Source organism: Canis lupus, chromosome 6 (genome assembly GCF_011100685.1).
Source record: "Canis lupus familiaris isolate Mischka breed German Shepherd chromosome 6, alternate assembly UU_Cfam_GSD_1.0, whole genome shotgun sequence".
Lineage (NCBI taxonomy): Eukaryota > Metazoa > Chordata > Mammalia > Carnivora > Canidae > Canis > Canis lupus.
The window spans coordinates 62,533,624-62,558,137 of NC_049227.1; the positions used below are offsets into that span (position 1 = coordinate 62,533,624).

Consider the following 24,514-nt stretch of genomic DNA (forward strand, 5'->3'; position numbering starts at 1 on the left):
TTACTTTCTGAGGTTAAATGATGCCTATGGCTCATGAAATTAGCAATCCAGGAAAGGGAATTTAGTAGTTTGAGCGGTTATTGTATAAAGGAATATATAAAGAAATATCTATAAATTTAAAAAGGCTAATTTTAACCATTACAGCAGATTATCATTTTAACTTTGAAATTGTGCTTATTTAAAGCAGAAGGTGGGGCAGCCTGGGTGGCTCAGCGGTTTGGCGCCTGCCTTTGGCTTGGGGCATGATCCCGGATCGAGTCCCTCATCGGGTTCCCTGCATGGAGCCTGCTTCTCTCTCTGCCTGTGTTTCTGCCTCTCTCTCTTTCTCTCTGTGTCTGTCATGAATAAATAAATAAAATCTTAAAAAAAAATAAAGCAGAAGGTGTTAGCTTCCAAAGACCTGTGCATATATATCTTGGCTTATCAGTATTTTAAGATCTTAAGATTAATAATTCTTTTTGGTCTGTATAAGTCTAGTAAAGTGAAATACGACATTCTTTTAAACAAACTGTGTTATAGATTATCTTTCACAGACTCCTTTTCCTCTTATATGATTTTTTGAACTTCTAAAATCTGCCTTTTTTTTTTTGATCATATAGAAGCCAGTGATTAATTAGCAACTGTAGCTCCATTTTCTCTAGAGAGAAAGTTTAGTTTAGAAGTATAGTTGAAAGTTTAGTATTTAGAAACAAAATTACTTTCTGGTAAATGAAGCATTGATGGTTTATTATGATTTGATTGTAGTTAGTTTAGAACAGTGTTTAAACATTTAAAATGATTTTGTAGTGTTTCTGAGAATTTTTCCTCTTGTTGAATAGAGTATGGCTATTAACAGAAACTATGTACAGATTTTTAAAAAATGACTATTGCTAGGAAAAGGATATAAAGACTCAGTCTAAACCTAAACTAATTCTCCACCTAGCAGGCTTGAGACAAATTTCTATCACACTATGTGCATGGGTCATTTTAATATGAATATACAATAGAAGTACATTCAAAATATACTTGATAGACTGTTACTGTGGTTTGTATAGAAGGGGAAAGGGCAAGACCAATTATTGGGTAAAATGTTCAGGTAAATCATGAGCTGTTTTTATGGAATTTACTAATTTTGTTTCATGTTTTGAACCACTTGAGTCACTCTGGGTTACTTCCTTGCAAACAGGATCCACATTAGGAGAACCTAGAATAATGGCTCATATTAGCTGTAACCTGGGACTCCTGTTTCTTTCATCCTTGCAGTTCTATCCATAGTGTTAGTGCTAGGTGAATTTTTTTTAAGATTTTATTTATTCATTCATGAGAGACACAGAAAGAGAGAGAGAGAGGCAGAGGCATAGGCAGAGGGAGAAGCAGGCTCCATGCAAGGAGCCCGATGTGGGACTCCACCCCGGGACTCCAGGATCATGCCCTGGCTGAAGGCAGTGCTAAACCGCTGAGGCACCCAGGGATCCCCAATGTGCTAGGTGAATTCTTAAGGTCAAGACAAGAACTTCAGTAATTCACTTTGTAACAGAAGCCTAGAGAAGTTAAGATAATTGCTTATGGTCACTCAGAATTATGACAGGATCTAGAGATGAAACTTACTGCTACTGAATCCACTGTGCTTTTAACTATTCTTTGCATATTATGAGAGATGAACAAGGTACTTGGGTTTTGATTAATATGAAATTTATTACATCTTTTTTATATATTATACTATTTTGTGAAGTATCATTATACCTATTATACTAATATTAATAGTAGCTATTTTATTATGTGCAATATTCCAATTGCTTTGATGAGCTCTGTGTCTTTTCATTTTCAAAACAACTCATTGTGGGGCACCAGGGAGGCTCATTCGGTTGAAGGTTCAACTCTTGGTTTCAACCCAAGTCATAGTCTCAAGGTTGTGAGATTGAGCGCTATGTCAGGTTCCTCTCTTAGTGTGGAGTCTGCTTGTGATTTTCTGCCTCTCTGCTCCTCCCCCTAACTCATGTGCACTCATGCTCTCTCTCAAATAAATAAATAAATAAATAAATAAATAAATAAATAAAATCTTAAAAAAACCTCATTGAGACAAACAATATGTTTAGTATATCATAAATAAGTTAATTGAATTATAAGAGGGTTAAATCTCTTACCCAAGGCAACACATTTATTAATTGGCTGAGTTAGGACTCAAATTCAGGCCTGTTTGACATATGACTGTTCTTAATAACTTCAAATATTGCTTCCTCATTAATTAATTAGTTAAGCCAGTGTTTGTTAGATATGTATTTTAGTCTTCTTACTGTCCTAGGCATATATGTAAGAGGAAGTAAAATTTTGTTTTTTATGAAAGCCAAGGGAACAGATATAGTTTTGGATGACAGATAATAATGACTTCATTATTCCTTTTTGTTGGAACTATCTGGAAATATTAAAATTCTTTTAATATAAGCCATACTCAAGTAATCTTGAAAATGGCTGCAAGAAAGTCATGTGGAAAACACTGACAGCTCATGAAAACTGTTGAGATAAACAGAAGGTTGAAGTTAAAAACTTTCTGAAAACTAGAAGTAATATTGAGAGAAATAATGAAGCAAATAAATCAGTAGCAATGTTTTTTTTTCACCCATAGATTTTTCAGTTTACTTCTTTCTCTTCCTCTTTTTTATCTGTCTCCTCCCTCCCCCCCTTTTTTTAAAACCAGTATTAACATCTTAACAAGCACTGTGTTTCCCTAGGTTGGCTGGTGCATTGCCTCAATTTAGCCACCTTCATGTACTTTTATTTTCCTAGGAACTAAAGTGTATTTTTACTTCCCACTAAGTGTCTAATTTGTGCCAAAGGCAGATAAGTTGGATCCAGAGTGCATGCTGTGTTGGATGGAGGACAAGAGTCATAATTCTGAGCTTGGACTCCAGATGGATTTTTAAATTGTTTTTTAATATAGCCAATCAGTTGCTATATTAAAATTGGAAATCTGCTATTTAAAATTGTAAGAACATTAACAGTGATTTCAATTGGAGCAGTTTTTCTCAGATCAAGAGGATAAAAGCCAGATGGGAGCAGTTAAGCACATCTTAGCATATAGGCATATAACTCACAGCAATTGTGAAATATCATGCATACATTTTAATACAGGTTTTTATGCATAATGTATGGCAGCATTTTTCTGAATATCAAAAATACTAACTACTATGGTTATAGCAATAATTTACAGTCAATTGAATTCATATTCTGTTTTAATGGAATTATTTAAAATATTTTTAAAAATCTCCATTACATATGAAGTACACAGTAAATATCTTTATAAAGTTGGAAAGGAAAAAAGCAGTGAAAGTATTAAGGGGAATGCACTGGGGTTTATTAGTTACTCACAACTATACAGTTCTTCATAATCTATTTAAAGCAAGGACAATACCAACGAACTACAATACTGAGTGTCCATGAGAACGATAATAAAAAATCAGGATTGCCAAAAAGATCTGTGTCTGAAGAGAGAATTAGGGAGAATTCTACTGTTTTACAGAATTATCTCTATAGATTATTTTCTCACTTGCCCACTATCCTGGTAAAAATCTGGAAAGCTACACTTTACATTGGGTTGGTATCCAGTCCAAGCCTAGTAGTGAAAGTCTAATACAGATGTTGCTGCATAGGGGCTGTGTTGTCATCACTGTTGCCTTCTCCTCTGCAATCCTCTGTTCCCACTAATGGTAAGGCACACAGAGAGCAAGGCCATGCAGTACTGAACTCCCACAGACAAACCAGGGTTTGCCAGTGGTATAATTTGCGGGACTTTGAAAATTTTCCTGTGTCCAAAGATATTTTCCTCTGTCTAGCTTTTGTGATTGACATTTTAACATTGAGGAGAAAATTTATTTGGCTAAAAGTATTTCAGGTTCCAGAAATTAAAAAAAAAAAATTCTGTGTCTTCAGAAAAAGTGTTATCTGTCATCTAGCACCATTTTGAGAATTAGTTTATCATACTCTTTTTCTCCATGAGAACTAGTGGAGAAGGACTGTTGATGGGACCAAAGTAAAAACCAAGTGCTGATTAGAAGTTAGTAGGTCAGTAGGTCATAGCAAGTAGTTTAGGACAAAGGTTGGCACAAGTCTGTTGTGTGCATGAGGGAAGTATCTCTCAAGAAGGGGAGGTGAGTAGAATAGAGAGGTTTGTGTGGCATTCATCCTGTAATTTGAGTCCCTTCCAATTCTCCATTTATCGAGGATCTGCCTTCTATTTATTTGTTTTTTTAGAAACTTAAACTTCTTGTTCTTAGGACTTAAGGAAATATATAGCCTTCCCCCAAGAAGTGCTTACATTCTCTTAGTTATTTATTTTCATCTCATTCTGATTTTTTTGTTAAGGGATTCTTTTTTTTTTTTTTTTCCCCACAGTTATTTTATCACTGTTTCTCAATTTTGCTAGTTTCCTCTGGTTATTTTGGCCAAACATGGTTTTAGGTCTTTGTATTCCTCAAGGCATTATTGCTATGCATCCTGTAGTGTTTGACAAGTTTTTCATTAGAAAGTTGGATTTACCTAATCTGCAAACTAATGCTGTTACATTACAGATAAATGAAGATAAATGAAATTTAATATCACTTTCGGAAAACAGTGAAGTAGCAATGGCTAAAGAGAAATATATGAGTGACTCGGGAGTTCCTTCGTGCAAAGGACTATATTTTACACTGTGGTATCTCAGCCTAGTGTGTGGCATGCATTCTTAGTGAGTGACTGATGATTGCTGCTCTTAAGTTAAATTGACTGCGTCCTTTCACCCAGTCCTAGTGGGCCTCTTTTTCCTTAGTGTCTGCTTTTCAAATCAGTGCCCCTTCTTTCCTGTCTTGTTTTCCCTGGGTCCTCCTTTCAGTACTTCATTCCAAATTAGGCTGAGTAGACCTGGTTAACCTGTTTATTGATCTCTCAGTGATGTTACTTTTCACATGCTTATATACAAGGTTAGCCCACCTTTGCCTCAGCTTCTTGAGACAAGACAGAAGCAAAAGATCCAGGGAAATTGCCTCAAACAAAAGAGGAGTTTCATTTTGGAGATAAAAATCTGTCGCTAACTCTGGAAGGCTATAGTTGTTTTAGTCACAATTGTTTTTTGCCTTGCAATTCATTCAGGAAACCAGTGTTACGTAATAAGGTGTAGTTCCTCTCTTCAAGTAGTTAAGTGTCTAAAAAAGAAAGCACACGAATGTAAATTACAAAAGTGGATTACACTATAGCAAGGGCAAAAATGAAGATATGCAAAAGTTATTATAGGACATAGTTGAGGGTCATCTAAACTTCTGGGGGCAGGAAGTGGGAGAGTGTTTGGGGAACAGGGAAGAAGGCAACATCTGAACTGCATCTTGAGGAAGAGCAGCAGTTATCCTGATGATACTGTAATTAGTAGACGTGAGTATGCTAACACACAAATGTCAGTGTAAAGAAAGGCTCACAGGTAAGAGGCAGTTCCTGGTGCCTGGGGTTACGAAGTTTGAGGTAGGAAGATAAAGATAAAGAGATAAAGCTTGAAGGGTATTATTCAGAAGTTCATATATAAAAGAACTTGTATCATGTATCACTCATATCTATTAATTTATCAGGTAATAGAGAACTACTGGAAGGTTTTAAGGAAGGGAGTACCACAGGCAAATCATCTGTTCTCCAGTTTCTTTGGCATTTTGTGGGTTCTAGAGAGGAATTCTTCTACTTTTCTGTAATCTAAAGTCTATAGGAGGAAGTCCAAGATAGAAAGGTAGGGTGACAATACAGAAGCTGTCTTATACCACAGGGGATACTTTCTCATATGTAGGAAAAATCTTTGAGTAAATACAAGTCTTTTCCATCTAGTGAGGGAAAAATACTGCTAAAAGGAGAAAACCATTAATTTATAAAATTGACAACATGGAGATTTATTAGAGAATTTTTTTCTCTCACTGTCTCTCTATATAGGCATTTCTCACTTTACATCGTTCCCACATACACAGATTTCAGTTACTTATGTTTAATTAAATAGCACCAATCTCCCAGCAACATGATTCAAATTTCATTTCCATAGTTGTGGTTAATTACATAAGTACAAACTTTGCTACTGTCTCTTCTGCCTACAAAACAACATAAACTACAAAAACTACATAAATAACAGATATGCATCCAGATCAACGACTAGCCACATCATATCATTCAGCCAGGTGGTGATTGTTCACTGCATATCTGTTAGTTATACATAGGTAGCAAAGCGTGTAGTATGTTGCTTCTTTGTCTCTCAGTGATAAACCTATGAGATATTTTACACAATGGATAATCAAAAGATGTAATTGACCACGAAAGATGAGGGTATAGCAAAATAGATTACTCCCTTCCTATCCTGAGATAACACAGGGCTTAAAATTAAAATTGAACATAAATGGAATTATAGAAGAAATAACTGATACTGGGACATGGCTGCCATTTGAGAGACTCTAGCTGATACAGCCAGAGGAACATACTAAAGATTAACTTTTTGACATAAATGAGGAAAGGGTTGTGATGAATTTGACAGAGATTTCCCAGAGGAGGTTAACACCAGCAAAAAAACTTCACAGTAGAAGAACTTTTGGAACTAGTTCATGACATTGAACGTACAAAGGATAAAATGTTCACAGTTGATCCAGACTTGGAAAGGACTGTGACAATTTGCCAAAGTGTAGAAAATATGCTTGCTCAGTATGGTAATGTATACAAGGCCAACCTATTCAAACTACTCTTTATGATTTTTTTTCCTAAGAAATGACACTTTCTCAATGTTTTTAATGTTTTGAATTACATTGACTCTAAATATTAGTTTAGCATTTTTTTCATTTCCCTACACAATTGTAACTGACAGAATTTTTAACATTTGACAAAAATTTTTAAAAGTCACAAAACATTTGCAGTTTTTCCCATTATTAATATTGCTTTGCATGGTTTCAGCTTGGACAGTCTGTTCTGTGGTCCTGTAGTACCATGTCAAGTAAGGATGGCCTGTATATAAATGGTACCACTATCTTCCTTATGGATTAACATTTTATTTATGCATTCAAAATTTAAGCTTGGGCAAAGTTCAGGTATATACTTGAAATTTGTTTCCTTACCATCTCTTAACATTTCTGATTTCAATTCTACTGTATCTCTTTCACTCTTTCTTTTTTTCTTTTTGGTCATGCGGTTACCTATTGATAACATATATTTGTTAAAGGTGAAATTTTTGTTGAAATAAGTATTAAAATTAAAGTCTCTGTGTTAAGATTAGATTCTGAGCCCCATTTGTTATTGGAATTCTTGGTAATGCAATTTCCCATCACAAAAAATATTTAGACAATTCTATAATTTATTGTAATGAGTCTTTTTTTTTTTTAAGATTTTGTTTATTTATTCATGAGAGACACAGAGAGAGGCAGAGACATAGGCAGAGGGAGAAACAGGCTCCTCACAGGGATCCTGATTTGGAACTCTATCCCTAAACTGGGATCATGCCCCAAGCCAAAGGCAGACGCTCAACCAGTAAGCCACCCAGGCGTCCCTATAATGAGTCTTTAATCTGTTTTAAAACAGTTTGTAAATTTTCCTATTGACATTCCTTGAGGAATGTGTTCACATCAATTTTTTTTTCAATGTATTCATCTGAGAAAAATTGTGTATTGTCATTTACTGGGCTTTTTTTGTTCTTCCTATGTGAATATAGAAAACAGTGACTCAAATATATTCAAAAGGCTATATTATAAACTAACTTTTAAAAATAAAATATTAGATCCCTCGATTGGAGCTCTGCCAAAATTTAAATGTAGGCATTTTTCCCAGGAACTTAATCCCAGGAAATTTATTTAAAAACTTTACAGACTAGTGTTTAAGTAGAAAATAAATAAGGAGTGTAGTCACAGATATAGGGAATAAATGGAGACCTTTCTATAATAGTGGTTCTAACTCCGGTATATTATAGATACAATAATATCACATTAAAGTAGCAAAGACATTTTTTAATCCTACTTACTTATCTTTCATTTTAACATTAAGAGAATTAAGATGTGATATTAGATACTTAGTATCTATTTTGGGGGCACCTGCATAGTTCAGTTACTTAAGTGTCCAATTCTTGATTTGAGCTCAGGTCATGATCTCAGGGTCATGCAACTGAGTTCTGCATCAAGTTCTGTGCCCAGCACGGAGTCTGCTTGAGATTCTCTCTCTGCTTGTACCTATATACCCTCTCTGTCTCTTTCTGTCTCTCTAAAATGAATAAATAAATCTAAAAAAAAATTAGAATCTATTTTCTACTCAAGTAACTCTCAAATCCATTGAAGTCTTTTGATCAGTTCATTCATTCATCCAAATCTCGTCATTAATTAATTAATGGGCACTTTCTATGAGGTAGGTACTGTTTTAGGCACTGAAAATACCACATTGAATAACATATATAAAGAACTCTCTAAGGAGCTTATATACCATCTTTTATTCCACCACTCAAATCTGATTTATAATTATCTTTCACTATGCTATGAAAGCCTCCAACCTGACCCACTCTCTTCCATTCTACACATCTCAGAATCTCTATCTTTATTTTATATCATGTGCCTGAATCTTGTTTTTTCTCTGATATATACATCAATCTTACTTAAATTCTTCTTCTGCCTCTTAGTCCAAGTTGACTCATAAATATGCCTTTGTTTTTCATTCAATGAAAGCTAAATTAAAAAAGTAGTGACTTTCGTATAGCCCAAGTAATCACAGAATGCTAACAGTAAAAGGAAATTTTAAATTAAAAATAAATAAATAAAAATTCACTGCCATCATTTTATAAATATAGACTTTGAAGCTCATGATGTAGCTAGTTAGTGGCAAAACTGGAACTAGAACTCCGTGTGCTCAGTCTGTTCCTTATTATTATTAGCAGTGAAAAGACAGCTAAAACATTTTGATTTACTCAGGCTCTATTGATTGCAAAGAATGTAGACTTAGGCTATATCAAGGAAGAGATAATTATTTCATTCCTCTCTATAGTATTAAGGGAAGCAGGGACCCAAGGAATCTAAAAATAGGTGCTGTAATATACCTAAGTCTTATGGAGACCAGTACTGATTCAAAACAGTTCTGAGTATCTTAGTAGCTTTAGTTTGTGAATCCTTTACTGTGCTTTCCTACTACTGTTCTGTTGTTACTCCTCTGCTCTTTCTCCATCTGCCTTTTTGTATTATCTTGCTTTTCCTCTGAGAACAACTTTCTTCCTCAAGGTAGTTTGTGCCTACTCTAAATTTTGTATTGATACACTGACTTTCTTGTAGCATCTCAATTCCCCTGCTCTTCCTCTTAACCTTTGTGAATATTTCCGGCTTCAGCCCCCACCCCCTCATCCCCCCACTGCTAAGTGCCTGAATTTTTCTTTCTTTCCTTTCTGAAAAATAGTTTCACTTAATTAAAAAAGGATTTGACTGACCCACTTTGTTTCTATTTAGGCAAAACTCTTTATTCCAAGTGACTTCATTGGCTAGGGGCCAGACTTCGTATTGGTCTCCCACAGATCGAGTGTTGTGTCCTGTGGCCGAGGTGGAGTAGGAGTGAGTTCACAGAGGACAGGTCATGACTGTCGCTGCCCTCTTATTAGAGTCTCTGGATGTCGGACAGTCCCTTCAAAGGAAATTGTACATGCAGAAGATACCATGTTTAACAAGTCTAGCTCACCATTTTAAAGTGTTTCAGAGAAAGTAATTAAAGAAGTTGTACTGCCACTGTGTTCTGTTTCATCATGGGCTCTGGGAGGAAAGAAACTGTGGTCAGAAAAACAGGTGGTAGCCAAAGAAAGGGAGGCATATAGTTAGACTCAAGTATTCACAGAAAGAAACATAAATAAGTAAATGAATAAACACATACTTTTTTAAAGAAAAGGAAAAGGAAATAGGCTTATGGGAGGGGTTCTAAAATGGAGGAAATACCTACCTTGTAGGATTACTATCAAATTAAATGAAGTATTTGGAAATGGCTGGCACAACATCTGGCACAGAGCAGCTCAGTGAGGTTCCTTTCTTCCTTCTCCCCCCCACCCCCTTCTCTCCCCCATCTTTCTCAGATCACTTCCTTGTTTTTCGAATAGGCACCGCTTCTAATTTCCTCTTTGTCTAGCCAAAGCATTACTTCCTTCTCTAATTCATTAATACAAATTATTAAAACCCTCAGTGATTAATCCTGAATGACCTTTTAATTACATTATTTTATATCCTGAAATTCTAAAAACTTATCTTCAGTTTGCAGTATATTAATTCAAAGTTTTGATATTTGTAAGCTCTAAATGATTTCGGTTTTTGAGTTATAATTTGCTTAAAATCCTATGAGGTATTTTCTCTCTCTTTTTTTAAAAAGATTTATTTATTGAGAGAGAGAAGGAGAGAGAGCACACACACAGGAACACATGAGTGAGAGAAAGGGGAAGAGGGAGAAAAGCAGACTCCTTGCTGAATGCAGAGCCCTGTGCATGGTTCCATCTCATGACCCAGAGATCATGACCTGAGCTGAAACCGAGAGTCAGACACTAAATGGACTGAGCCACTTAGGCACCCCGAAGTCCTATGAGGTTCTTAAGAAAAGGAACTTTTTCTTTTTTTTTTTTTTTGTATATATCAAAATCTAGTAAACAGTAAACAGTATGTTGATTTACTGATTGTTGACAAGAGCTAAACAAACACCAGTCTTCCTTCCTTCCTCTCTCTCTTTTCTTTCTTTCCTTTCTTTATGGAGGGATGTTATGCTTCGTGGTTATTTCTGTTTTAGGTCTTGGGGGGAGTTATTCTTGTAGTTGAGTATTAGGCTGTATTGCTTTTATTTAGTAGTCTCCTATCTTCCTTCCTTCTTCATTCCTCCTTCATTTTCTCTTTTTCTTTCTTTCTTTCTTTCTTTCTTTCTTTCTTTCTTTCTTTCTTTCTTTCTTTCCTCCTGTTCCTTCATTTAGCTTTCTTCATTTTGCTTATAGAGGATCTTTGTAGAAGAAAAAGGATATTATCTATTTTAATATCTTTGGGTGTTAATAATGAAGATTAAAGATTTGATTTTGGTTCTATAATATGGAAAACAATTTTTTTCATAGTAATTTTTTAGCTCTGTAAAACCTCTTTTTTCATAGGACCCATCAGCAGGCTCTTTGATTTTTCTTAGGTCATTCATGGAGTGTGATGACAGTATTTGGATTAAAGAAACTGCCAGAATATGGTCTAGTTTTTCAGTAATTACAAATAGATTATGTCTAAGGGCATTTTGCTTCAGCATTAATAAACTAAAAGCATCTTGATAGAGTCCAGTGTTGGGCTCTGTGCTGGCATGGAGACAGCTTAGGATTCGTTCGTTCTCCCTCCTATCCTCCTACCTTTCTAAAAATAAATAAATAAAAAATAAATAAACCAACTTTTAAAAAGCTTCAGTAAGATTTAACAGACCCATTCCTGGATACCAGCTTTATGTAAAAGATGCTATTTTTTATTCTCTATTCAATACTATGCTATAATTTTTGTTAATAGTAATAAATAATTCAAATACTTAAAAAGATGAATAAGAAATAAATTATAAGAATTAAATAGGCATTGATGAGGAAACAAAAAGTTGGGATAAAAAACAACTTAGAACCTTTGTTTAGTTTTCAGCTTTTATGAGCTTACTTACTGTTCATGGCATGTCTTCACCTTTAACGTTACAGGGACTCAAAGGCTATCCAGGGCTCCCAGGACCCCGAGGTGAACCAGTAAGTACTTTATTTATAAAACTTATATCTTAAAAACAAAACAAAACAACAACAACAAAAAAACAAACTTGTATCTTTTCCAGTAAAAAAAGATACATTAGTGAACTCCACTGAGAAATTATTTTCACCCATTTATTATTTAAGATTTTCTTCTCTGTGACTTTTTCTCTGTTTAGTGCAGGCCAAACTTTTCAATTGATCATATTATTGATTTGTTTTTGTTTTTGTTTATTCCCCAAATCCCTGACTGACTTTAACTATCTGCCTAACATTTTCCAGAATAGCAGTTCTTAAATTTTTGAGGTTCACAAATCCCTTTATGAGTGTTATCAATGAACTCTTTCCCCAGAAAACACACATATTCATGTACATGCATGCACACATGCACACACTACACACTTGATTTATTTTTATTTTTTGTTTTTTTCTTTCACACATTTGATTTTTTTTTTTAAGATTTTATTTATTAGAGAGATAGAAAGAGAGAGCACAAGTGTCAGGAGAGGCAGAGGGACAGGAAGAAGCGGGCTCCCTGCTCAGTGGAGAGCCCAACTCAGGGCTCCATCCCAGGACCCTGGGAACATGACCTGAGCCAAAGGCAGACACTTAACAGACTGAGCCACCCAGATACCCCACACATTTGATTTTTTATACAGTTTTAGGGGCTTGCCTATTTACAAAAGCTTACTCTTAGCTGTTAAGTTTCCTGACCCTTGCATAAGGGAATGTAAATAAATTTTAATAAAAAACCAAGTCAGAGTTACACATATGGTGTTGTCCATTACATAAATACGCACATATTTAAAAGTCAGAATAGTTTGGGAACTATTTAGTTTTTAATATGTTATTCTTTCTCCCACCAGAAAATAATATATCACGTCATAGGAAAAAAAATAAAGCCATATCACTTGTCTTCAATACAGTGTGTACTAGGTCAGTATAAATAAAGCAGTGAAAAGGGTGAGAGATTAAAACTAACTAGGGTGATAGACACCATTATTGGAGATTCAGCAAAGAGCCTCAGGAAGCCCTAAAGAGAGCTCCAGGAAAACATGTGATGGAATGTCCCTGAGAGAAAGATATAAATGAAATGAAGCTAATTTTCTCTTTCATTCATGTTAAGTGGGACAGTACACTCTGTTCAGTCCCTGAGGTACAATTTTTCAGGATTACTAATTACTAGATATGGCAGGTAAGGTGATATATGTATCAGTAACAAGTTCAATCTCGGTTTTTTTAAGATCAAACAAGTGCTAAAAATCATTAATGGGGAAAAAAGAAAGGCAGGAAGGTTTAGTCCCTGTGAAGAAAAAAGTCTCTAGAAAAATACTTTGTGGATCCCCGGGTAGCTCAGCGGTTTGGCGCCTGCCTTTGGTCCAGTGCCTGTCTCTCTCTCTCTCTCTCTCTCTCTCTCTCTCTCTGTGCCTCTCATGAATAAATAAATAAAATCTTAAAAAAAAAAAAGGAAAATACTTTGACACAAATGTATGGTTTCTAATAAAGAAAACCTAGTATTTCACAAGTAAATGAAAAATTGACTGTGTTAATACTTATAAGTGTTCTCACAATTGCTCTATAACCCAGTTCTTAGTATACTTATTATTGTTCTCAGAGTGAACAGTAATTGTTGCAGTTTCTCCCACTTTTAAATATATTTCTGCACATTGTTCTATTTTGTCTACACAATAATCCTGTGACCTAGATATTGTTATTCTATTTTACTAATTCTAGTTGGTAGCAGTGCTGGGATTCTCAATGAAGTCTGATTATCTCAGAGCATGTGCTTTAAATGTTGGTGTTAGAAGTAGGATAGAGGCAGGTTCCTATTCCTAACTTCTCTAGGATCTAGAGATAAGAACCTGGCATCTAAATTCCCGCATTCAATCTATAGATTTAAGTGGCCTGACTTTTTTGTTTTTAACCATTTTTGAGTGCATAGTGAATTTTAAGTTGTAGTGTTTGCTTTGAGTTTCTTTTGAGCTTCTATGGTTGTCACAGTGATTTTAGGGTGTGGTTGGCTTGGACATGTTTATGCAATATAAGACTGCTAAAGGCTTGTTTACTTTGTTTATTGCCATTCCAGGATAGCAGAATTTAGCCATCCAGTGGAATTCTTTTGTGTTTATCTTTACAGCTGGAATGTATTAGATCTTTACATGTTGCCTTACCACCCTCTGTGAAAATTCATTCAAAATCAGATTTCCTTTATGTCTTAAAACAGATTGCTTTTTAATAGAGTTCAATTAACTTGATTTGGTTAGGAGAGGAATGAAAGGCATGGTGGTTGGCCCTAGCCAGACAGTGACCTGTAGAATAAAAGCAGTTCTTTTAATTTATTTTACTCCTTTCTATTGGCATACCCAAATATAAGGTTTTGTGGATGTCTGGATATAGGCCTGTGTATTTCAGAATTGGATGAGGCATAAAGGAAGCTGTTGTAAATAGACTGGAGCAAATCTCATAATTAGAGGGCTTTCCCTAGAATACTATTGGAAATTACACACACTTCAGAATTATGCTAGGGAAGCAACCTTGGATGGCGGTCTCTGGAATGAGACATGCTGGTTCAACTCCTGGCTTTTCACTTACTAGCTGAGTGACTTTCCACTGGTGACAGACACTTTATGTCTCATTTTTTTTAATCTGTAAAATAAACCTAATTTACAGAGTTTAGGCAGATTAAATAAGATAATACATATAAAATGCTTGAAATAGTGCCTGGCATATGATAGGAGCTAAATGAATGTTATTGTGGGAATAAAATATTTTATATTATTCAAATTTTAATAAGGTAATATTTAATATAGAAATATGGTTTCTGGAATTCATAGGACAAATCTCTCCATCTGTAGATAAGAATCTTATTCTGTGCTCCTCAGAAAGCCAGTGTTTTATTCATATTGTGTTAAATTGTCCATTGTCATGTCTATAAATGGATGTCTATATGTATGTGGACATATACATGTATATGTATGTGTATGTGCATCATATGACAACTTTCATCAGATTATCTAAATTCATATCCAGGCTCTGCTACTTACCAACTGTGATATCTTCGGCAAGTTTCTTAACTTCTCTGTATCTTACTTTCTTCAAATGTATAATAGAGAAAATAGTATCTACCTCATAGATATAAAGTGATTGGCATAGTGATTGGCACATAAAAAGTGCTCAGCAAATAGTAATTGTTGGAGGAAAGGGAGAGAAGAGAGATAAATGAGAAAAGAACAAAATTAAGAGATTCTGAGAAAAGTAGAAAAAAAGATATATCTGAAGCCTACATGTCTAATAAAATGGGAGGACAAAAATTTTCATCTATGATCCTCCATTTGCCTTTTCCTTTATTATCTCTGCAGATTTTCCAGATTTTTAGGAGTTTTATAGTGTTTCTATACTTAAACTGAAGGAAACACTCTTCTGTGTGCTTCAAAGTAGAAGGGCAAAGGGCTACTTAGTGTCTTTTATCTCTTTTACAAACAATAAGAAGGAAATGATTTACATAATAAATAACAAAATTATAATAAATTTACGATGGCTGTCATTTGAGGTTAAGTAAAGGCAGTTCAATGTACATTCTTCTGGCATTTTCTTGGTTCAAGAACTATTTAATAGACCTAGACTTTGGATAAACTAACAAATGAATGAATAATTTATCAATGAAAGAAAGTCAAGACAAAGTGGAGGTCTTTCTTCTTATTTGACCTCCCAGTTCTGTGGCAAGTTTCCTTTCTTAAGCCTTTGAGTCTCCATGTTTCTTTCTTTGTTTCTTTTTTTTTTTTTTTTTTTTTTTTTAGGATTTTATTTATTTATTCATGAGAGAGACACAGAGAGAGGCAGAGAATAGGCAGAGGGAGAAGCAGGCTCCTCTCAGGGAGCCCAATGTGGAACTCAATCTCAAGACCCCAGGATCACGCCCTGAACTAAAGGCAGATGCTCAACCACTGAGCTACCCAGGTTGTCCAGTTTTGGCTCATTTTTATTTCATATAGGTGATTTCAGTCAGATAAACAATGTGCAGGACCCTTAGTACTTTTATGGGGGAAAATTTTTTTATAAACTTGAGTATTATAATTGTGCCAAATTTGCTTCCTTGGGCTTCTTTTGGTTTTTGTTGTATTGTTTTATTTATTTTATTTTTTATTTCAGGGAATTCCAGGATTCACTGGTAATATTGGTTCACGTGGTTACCCTGGCAGGCAGGTGAGGTAACTATATTTACATTTTCCTTTTATGTTCCTTTTCATTAATGCATTGTATGTTCTGATTTTCAGAGTTAAAGTTCAAATAATAATTGGCTTATTTTTATTGAATAATGAATTACTCATGGCAAAATAGTTTTAAAATTTAAATTGTAAAAATCCTTCAAAAATATTACTGTAGAGAGGTTTGTTTAAAGTGGGAGTGGGGTTTCTAAACAGGTATGATGTGATACAGTGGAACCTTCAAAATTAAAATGCCCAAGGGTCAAATAAGATTTTAAAACAATCCTGCTATGGATTTTACAATACTTTCACTCACTAAAATGAAGTAATGGTAAGAGTTAAGATTGTATAACAAGCATTGTTTTTTAATAGCACAGTTATAAAAACTTGAGACACAGTTTGGCATGTATACCACCACCAAATGCTTTTATTTGAAATGAATTCAAGCCTTTGTGATGCAGTTTTGAAAATTTACTCTAAACATTTCATATTTAATTTTTTCTAATTTATAATTTTATTTATTTCATGTAGACTAATAATAGAGCAAATTTTCTTTCATAGGTTTTCATGAATTGAAGACTTACTCTTGAAATTAATTATTCATTTAGCATACTGGAAAACTATAGTTGTAATACCTTTTTTATTCTCAAGAATGAGGGAAGTGAAAATGTCAAAAAGTAATCTATAGTTAACAAAATCCCATATTTTAGGTCTTAAAAATACACGGAGAGTATTGTATATTAGAGTCTTACAACCAAGTGATGATTTGTATTATCAGAAACATATAAAAATACTCAAGCATATGGACATTGATCAGAAATTAAAAATGTATTTTTTAAATTATGGGAATATATTTTAGATAAGTTAATTAGATGTGTTTTATTTTTTTTATTTTTTTAGATGTGTTTTAAAAAGAACATGGTTTTCCAATGAGAAAGTTTAATTAAAATTATTTTTTTTGTATCTTATAATGTGTGCTAATTTACCTTATTTAGGTGACTAAAATATATTTTTGTAGAGATTATATATATAGTGCCTCTTTGGTTCTGAAATTCTAAAACTCCTTGAACATATATAATCTTCATTAAGTATACCTAGTTCTGAATTTTATACTTGTAAAAATGATATCTCTTTATATCTTATTTTATTTTATTTATAAACAATGCTTTTAAAATATTATAGCATGATGATGATGTCTTTTGTTCACACTAGGGTTTAGCTGGACCAGAAGGTAATCCAGGTCCTAAAGGTGTACGAGTAAGTAACCATTTTCATCCTTTTGTAAGCATGCTTGTATAAAAGTAGAATGAAATATATAAAATAGGTATCAGTTTCACACGTCCACAAGAACTTTGAATGTAATGCCAGTTTAGCCTGAAAAGGACATTTGTCCAATAGATACTTTCATTTTTAATGGTCACAGAGAGCAGTCTTAACAGTAGTAGGTTTTACATCATTCTTTTCTATTATTTTCTGGCTCCTAGCATAATGTCTGGTAGGTTAGAATGGACTCTATAAACAGTTGTAGTACCATTTATATATGAACATATATAGACCTAAGAAATCATGATAAAAAATATGAAGAGTCAAAAAAATTCATATTAATTTCAAGGCTGAGATAATATGATACAAAAACTGTCTGGAGGAAAAAAAATATCTGCAAAGAAGGAAATAAGCTTATCATATCAAGAATACACCATTGCACTTCCAAACCACTAAAGAGTTTAGACATTTTTAAAAATTTATTTATTTTAAGGATTTTTATTTATTTATTCATTAGAGAGAGAGAGGCGGAGACACAGGTAGAGGGAGAAGCAGGCTCCATGTAGGTAGCCCGACTCGATCCTGGGATTCTGGGATCACACCTGGACCTGAAGGCAGATGCTCAACTGCTGAGCCACCCAGGCACCCCAAGTTTAGTCACTTTTAATCATTAAGGGAATTAAAAAAAATTACTGTGATATCTTACATAGTGTGCTACAAATTAAAATCAAAGCTAGTCTAGGAAAAATTAGAAAAAGTAAACTGGAATTTTTGTTTTTAAAATTCTTTATTTTTAATAGTTATTTTCCAGAATCTACATCTATGCTTTGTATTATCTAAAATACTTTTTTGAGAGGCGCCTGCATGATTCAGTCAGTTAAGTGTCCGACCCTTGATTTTGCCTCAGATCTTATTCTGAGGATGGAGCTCCCTGTTGGGGTCCCCTCACACAGTTCTAGAGTCTGAGAAGTTCAAGGTCAAGGCACTAGCAGATCCAACATCTGGTGACAGCCTACTTCATGGCGTGTAGACAGTTGCCTTCTCGCTTTATCTTTACATAGCTGAGATAGCAGTCATCTTTCTCATATCTCTTCTTCTAGGGGCACTAAACCCATTCATGAGGGCTCTACCCTCATGCCCTAATTACCTCCCAAAGAGCTCACCTTGAAATACCATCACACTGGTGACTACACTTCAACATATGAATTCAGTCGGTAGCAAGAGGCATGAAGTACATTCACATTGTTGTGCAGCCATTACCACCATCCATCCTCAGAACTTTTTCATCTTCCCAAATTCCATCTCTATATCCTTTAAGTAGTAACTCCTCATTCTCACTTCCTCCCAACTTCAGGCAACCATTCTGCTTTCTGTCTCTATAAACTTGACTATTCTGTGTATTTCATTTAAGTGGTATCATTCAATATCTATCTTTTTGTGACTGGCTTATTTCTCTTAGCATGATTGTCTTCAGGGTTTATTCATGCGGTAGCACGTGTCAGAATTTCCTTCCCTTTTAAGACTGAATAATATTCAATTGTACATATATTCCATATTTTGTTTATCTATCCATCTGTTAAGCATTTGAGTTGCTTCCACGTTTTGGCTATTGTGAGTAATGCTGTTCTGCTTCTACAAATGACATTTACTTTTTTAAAAAAAATCTCAATTCTTCAGGTGCCTGGGTGGCTCTGTCAGTTAAGTGTCTGCCTTTGGCTCAGGTCATGATGCCGGGGACCCCTTCTCTTCCTCTGCAGCTCCCCCTGTTTGTGCTTTCTCTCTTTCTCTGTCTCTCTCAAATAAATAATTTTTAAAAAATCTGAATTCTTCCTTAATGTATATTATTATGAAAGCATTCATTCTGAAAGGTCACCCATTCTCTGATTAAAGTAGCCTTTATAGAAATTAGTCAAAATGGCTTTTTTTATCTGTCCTTCAAATTCCCTTTCACTTGGGCTGTTCTCTGTATCCATAAAATGATTCTGCATTTCAAAACCACCTCCATTTCAACCTCTCTCTAGTTTAGTGATAATTTTTCTTTTTGTTTTCTCCTCAGAGCTCTAGTTTACCTGAAAGGCCTCCAGCATACCTGTCTTACAAACCTTATCTCTCTATAAACTCTTTCTATAAGTCTCACATTTCCAATTCCCTGCCAAGATAATTACATTTGGATACCTCATCAATACTGTAAACTCAAAATGACCGAAAGAACTTCTCCTCTTTCTACCAAATAGCATTCCTCTTTGTTTTCTATATTTCTATCAGTGGTTACCATTTGCTTACCATCCAGCCATAAACCTTAGTGTCATCTTTGCCTCAATCTTTATAGAGACCGATACAAAGACCAGTTGCTCCATAGTAAACCTAGTGAATTGTATAGGCTGCAAATTTGATTGTATCAAAACTATGCCTAAATATTTTTTTTAATAGCTCACAGTATAAATTCTAGACTTTCCATCATTACACAAAAGACTTTCCTTGATGTGGCCATTGCTACCCTTTAACATACAGCTATTTGCAATTCATTATAAATTCATAGCTGTATGTGGATGTATTCATCCACATACAGCTATTTGCAATTCTATATAAATGCCATGTCATGTCATTCCTATTGATTGAATGAATAGTAGTACATTATTAATGCTGCTCAAGTGTTGCCTCCTCTATAAAGCTTTCCTAAATCTTCCCTCTGGGCAATGTTGGTCACTCTGCCTCCAAAGTTTCTGTTGATTTTGTATTTATCACATAATATATCACATAATCATATTATAATTATCATATGATATTACAATGATTTAGTTGTTTGACCCTTTTTCCTAAAAAAACCATGAACTTCTTGAGCGCACTGACTTTCATATTCATCTTTTAAGTGCAGTTTCTGGCACATAATAGGCACTTAAATAATGTTTTTTGAATCGATAATCCAGGCTCATATTCCTTCAAATTTGGACCATTGAAAGAGCGTCTAACAGGTTTTCCTACATTTATTGTTTCTTGTCTCAGATGTATTCTATATCCTGTCAACAGATTAACATTTTAGAAATACAACCTAATCTTAGGGCACTACCACAATCCCCTAAAGGCAGTAGCTTCCAGTTGTCTAAAATTCTTAGCTTGAAATTTGAAGGTCTCCTTAATCTAGTCTCCAAACTATCATATACTTTATCTTTTAAATTGAAGAAGTTATTATTTACCACAGAAATATAACTGAAGTGTATTAGGATAAAATACCTTGCACTGCTATTTATATGTGTCCCTTGTTGTCATATCAGTTGGAATCTTCTTTAAGGTACATTGGATCTTTGCTCCTCTCTAAAGCGTCTTACAGGTATAATGCTATCCGTTCCCATTTATAAACACTCCCTGAAGTTCTCTGTTTCCACTCACCATAATTGTTCTGCTTGGAGTTTTCTTTCTCCATCCTCTGCTTGTCAGGATTTGACCTACTCTGTTACCTATCTCAAGTGCCAGTCTTTTTCTAAACATTTTATTGCCTTTACCTCTTGCTACTTTGGAATGCATCTCTTCTCCCTCTGTGCTACTTTGTATCTTTTGATATTCCATTCAGCCTTGTATTTTAGTTTATTATATATTTTCTACCCACTATAAAATTCAACAAAGGAAAGGATTTGGTCTTGATTTTCACTGGTCACTGTGTCTTATGTTATGTTCCCTACTTTTTTTTTTTTAATGAAAAGATTGTAACTTCTGGAAGGAAGGTGATAAGGTAAAGGGGAAGTTATTTATTCTGTTAAGTCTTAGAGTTTGATATTATTAAGAAAAAAAATGTATGATCTGTATTTGGAATTACTTATAGGGTAAATGTTCAAATAAAATAAAGATTATTTGCTTACTTTAAGGGTTTTATTGGCTCTCCTGGAGAAGTAGGACAACTGGGACCTGAAGGAGAAAGAGTAAGTCCATTTCCTTCAAATATTATTTCTAAAGTAATATGCTTATGATAGTTCAACAGGGTCGTAAGCTCACATTCATTTCATCTTACTGAGTGAAGCAAGCCAGTTTTATGAAAAATCACCTACCAGAAATTAGTTGGACTCCCTAGTATTCTACTGAATTTTGTTTTAAGGAAGTAAGGTAATACAAACATGAACATGTGTGGTTAGCTATTTTAAATTCAATTTTTAAAAAACACAAATTGAAATGGTAAACATCTAATTATGAAAATTATACTTTATAGTTCATTAATCTTTAAGTATGAACTCTTGACAGGTCTTGTGTTTTATAGTACAACATATAGTAAAAAAGTTCAGCCTCAGAAGATATATTTTTTTTTAATTTCATAATGGAATAGAGCTGTCCATAAATGTGGGTATGAGACAGATGCCTACTGTAATTAAAGGTACTTGTGAATAAAGATAGAATCTTTGCAAAATGATTGGTCTTAAAACAGTTAAGTTAATCAAATAGGTACAGAGTTCTAGCATTCCAACTTCATCATGTTTAGTTTTTGGTGTTGAAAGCAGTTCATTGTTTTCTATTTGTATTCTTTAATTTTACTGTCAGTATTCATTGAAGAAATAGAATTGAGCAATATTAGATTTGAAAATAGTCATATCAAAATTTAGCATTCAGTGCTATTATTGTAGGTATACTATTCAGGCCAGAGTTTTCTTCATTTCTGGAAACTGGTTTTTGCAAGTGAAAGTAAACCAGATTGTTCTTTGCTAGATGAAATTTTCAAATATATAATTTGAGTAAATTATACCACATTTTCTTGTAATCACTTGTGAACTTCCTGACAGAGATGAAATACTCAGTTTAAATGTGCTGTAGTGACAATCAAAATGTCTGGTCTTCTTTGGAGAGATGAGGTGAAGATTTTCCCTTGATGAATATACAAGTCGTTTCTTTCACTTGCAAAAATATCTTCAGTGTGATCCTGCACCTATGCTACTTAATTGCCATGTGATACAGCAGACTTATAGATCATGTTTCCAATCTATCATGCAAAGAATTGAACTGCTCCTCCTTGACCAAAGGAGTATATACTGCTGTATATCTCAGTATACATATATACATATATACATATATCTTGAGCAGCAGATATACTATTGCTTAAGATATAATACTTTCTTGATCTTATTTCTAGTTAATGATGTAATAAATAGAGCAAATTTAAGTCCTTGCAAAATGTTATCATCTTGAATTTAAGGATCGCATCACTGACCATCATTAGGCACACTGCCTGCAATCATGTTCACTAATTTTGGCCAGTCTCTGTGGAAATATTAAGACCTGTCTCAAGTCATAAATGTAAGACCATTTTGTGGTATTATGGCTATCATGTGTAACATGTCCTAATATTTGGCTACCTCAAAATTTTCATTAAAACTATGAATGATATGGCTATGAATAATATAACTAACTATGGATAATGTAAAGTGTGTATGTTTAGAGAAGAGAGTAGAAAAGAGACATAGAGAAGACAGGCAAAAAGAGTATAATGTTAATCACTCCTGAAAACAAATAGAAAAATTCCTTCCTGAGAGTCAGTAATAGGTATATGTGTGTATCTATATCTATCTATATCTATATCTATATCTATATCTATATCTATATCTATGTCTATATCTATATCTATGACAAAGTGATTATATAATTTTGTCTGTATTATCCTTAGGTTTCCTACTGAGATTTAGTGAGCTACTAAAATTATGAAAAATAATTACCTTACTTTTTGAAAAAAGGTGGGCTATATTATGTAAAAATGTGTAAAGTCTTGATGAAATGAATCCTATTGCTCACCATACTATTTTGATAAGACATTAGATGAGTCTTTATCAAACACTGTTGAACTAAAAGTGGATGGATTACTTCAACTAATGATATTGTCTAACTTACCTGTATATACTATAACTCCCAAGCTACATAATTCAGCAGATTCCTTAGACTCTAAGGCTTCTAAGTAATTCTAAGTCTCAAGGTGATTATATCCGTGAAGATATTTTGGACTGCAAATAACAGAAAATCCCAACTCAAACTGGCTTAAAAATGAGGAAATTTTTAATAATGATGGTAATGATAATAGCAAACAATATACTGGATAGTTATATATAGGCAAGGCACTATGCAAATACTTTATATGAATTAATTTCTCTAATGCTCACAAATAGTGAGATAGGTACTATTATTATTTTTCTCACTATAGATGAAAAAAAATGAGGCATAGAGAGAAAGATTTGTCTAAGACTATATACAGGTAATAAGAGCCAGGATCTGAGCACAGATGTTCTCGCTCCAAAGCTTGAGTGTTTAAGTACCATGCCCTACTGCTTCCTACAAGACCAGAAATCTATAGGTTAGGTGGGATCTAGGCACAATATGATCTTGAGCATAGTGATATCATCTCTGCTTTGCCTTGCCTCATGGTAGCTTTACACTAAGGCAGATTTCCTATACAATTGCAGAATTGACAGTGCGAGGGCTAAGTGTGCTTTCATTTATGTGCAGCCAGAAAGATAGGGAGACAGAGAGGAGGTAATTATCCCTTAGGTGTTGGAAAAGTAAGACCTTCCTATTTATCTGGTTGTGCCAGCTTTGGTTGTGTGCCCACCTCTGGGCAAATAACTATCACCAGAGGAATGTCAGGACCCCATTTAGAAATACAGATAAGATGCATTTCAGAATAAAATCAGGATTCTGTTATGAAGGAGAAAAGTAGATACTTTAGTTAATTTAATATATTAAAGCTTCTCTGAATGTCATACCAGTTTAACAAACAATTCATTTTTCTCTTCATCATACTTCATTAACTGATGTTTGAGAAAAAAAAGATCTGTAATATCTATCTCATTCATTTATTCAACAAATGTTAATTTTTGACTTTTACATATTCTAGGGTGTTCCTGGGATCCGGGGAAAGAAGGGTCTTAAGGGAAGACAGGTAATTCAGCTTTTATTTTTTGAGGTTCAGTTCAGAGAAATATAGTCTAATTATGTGCATATTTCTCACCTATACAAATATAAATGTAGTTGTTCTTGTTGTAAATGATCTATCTCATTCAACAGAATTTAAATTTTGCTACCTTAACCGTCTATCAAATAAGACCTGAGCCTGTGAAGGAAAAATTAGATTTAAAAAATATGAAATTTAAAAACTAAAAATAAAAAAATAAAAAATACGAAATTTAACACTCCTAACCCATTTAATAGACCAGTGGAAGAGACTTTTAGCCATAGGATAAGGAATTAAAATGTCACAGAAAATATATGAACAGTTTAAAACAATAATGATAGCAGTATTCACTCTCATATTCTATAGGTTTTAAAAATGCCTGCTTCAAATACTAGCTCAGAAGCTATATTTTTTATGTTTTTAGCTTTTTAT

At 33.9% G+C, this 24,514-nt stretch overlaps 1 protein-coding gene and 1 long non-coding RNA gene across 8 annotated transcripts in view; one reads left to right on the forward strand and one right to left on the reverse strand.

Annotated features, from left to right (window-relative positions):
- Window positions 1–24,514, forward strand: part of COL24A1 (collagen type XXIV alpha 1 chain) — a 387,148-nt gene that overhangs the window by 60,000 nt on the left and 302,634 nt on the right. For all 5 annotated transcript variants that reach the window (XM_038541487.1, XM_038541490.1, XM_038541491.1 and 2 more), the window contains exons 9-13: window positions 11,657–11,701; window positions 15,848–15,901; window positions 17,116–17,160; window positions 21,027–21,080; window positions 24,026–24,070. In XM_038541487.1, the coding sequence (XP_038397415.1) occupies window positions 11,657–11,701; window positions 15,848–15,901; window positions 17,116–17,160; window positions 21,027–21,080; window positions 24,026–24,070 (243 nt within the window). The remainder of the gene's footprint in view (window positions 1–11,656; window positions 11,702–15,847; window positions 15,902–17,115; window positions 17,161–21,026; window positions 21,081–24,025; window positions 24,071–24,514) is intronic.
- The window catches only part of LOC111096417, a 32,113-nt gene continuing 12,485 nt past the window's right edge, over window positions 4,887–24,514 (reverse strand). The window contains exons 5-8 of one of the 3 annotated variants that reach the window (XR_005361324.1): window positions 21,021–21,066; window positions 9,413–9,728; window positions 7,077–7,154; window positions 4,887–5,153 (exon numbers count right to left, since the gene is read on the reverse strand). This is a non-coding gene — a long non-coding RNA (uncharacterized LOC111096417). Of the gene's footprint in view, window positions 5,154–7,076; window positions 7,155–9,412; window positions 9,744–21,020; window positions 21,067–24,514 lie in introns of all 3 variants that reach the window. The other 2 variants (XR_005361323.1, XR_005361325.1) reach the window with 2 other exon arrangements.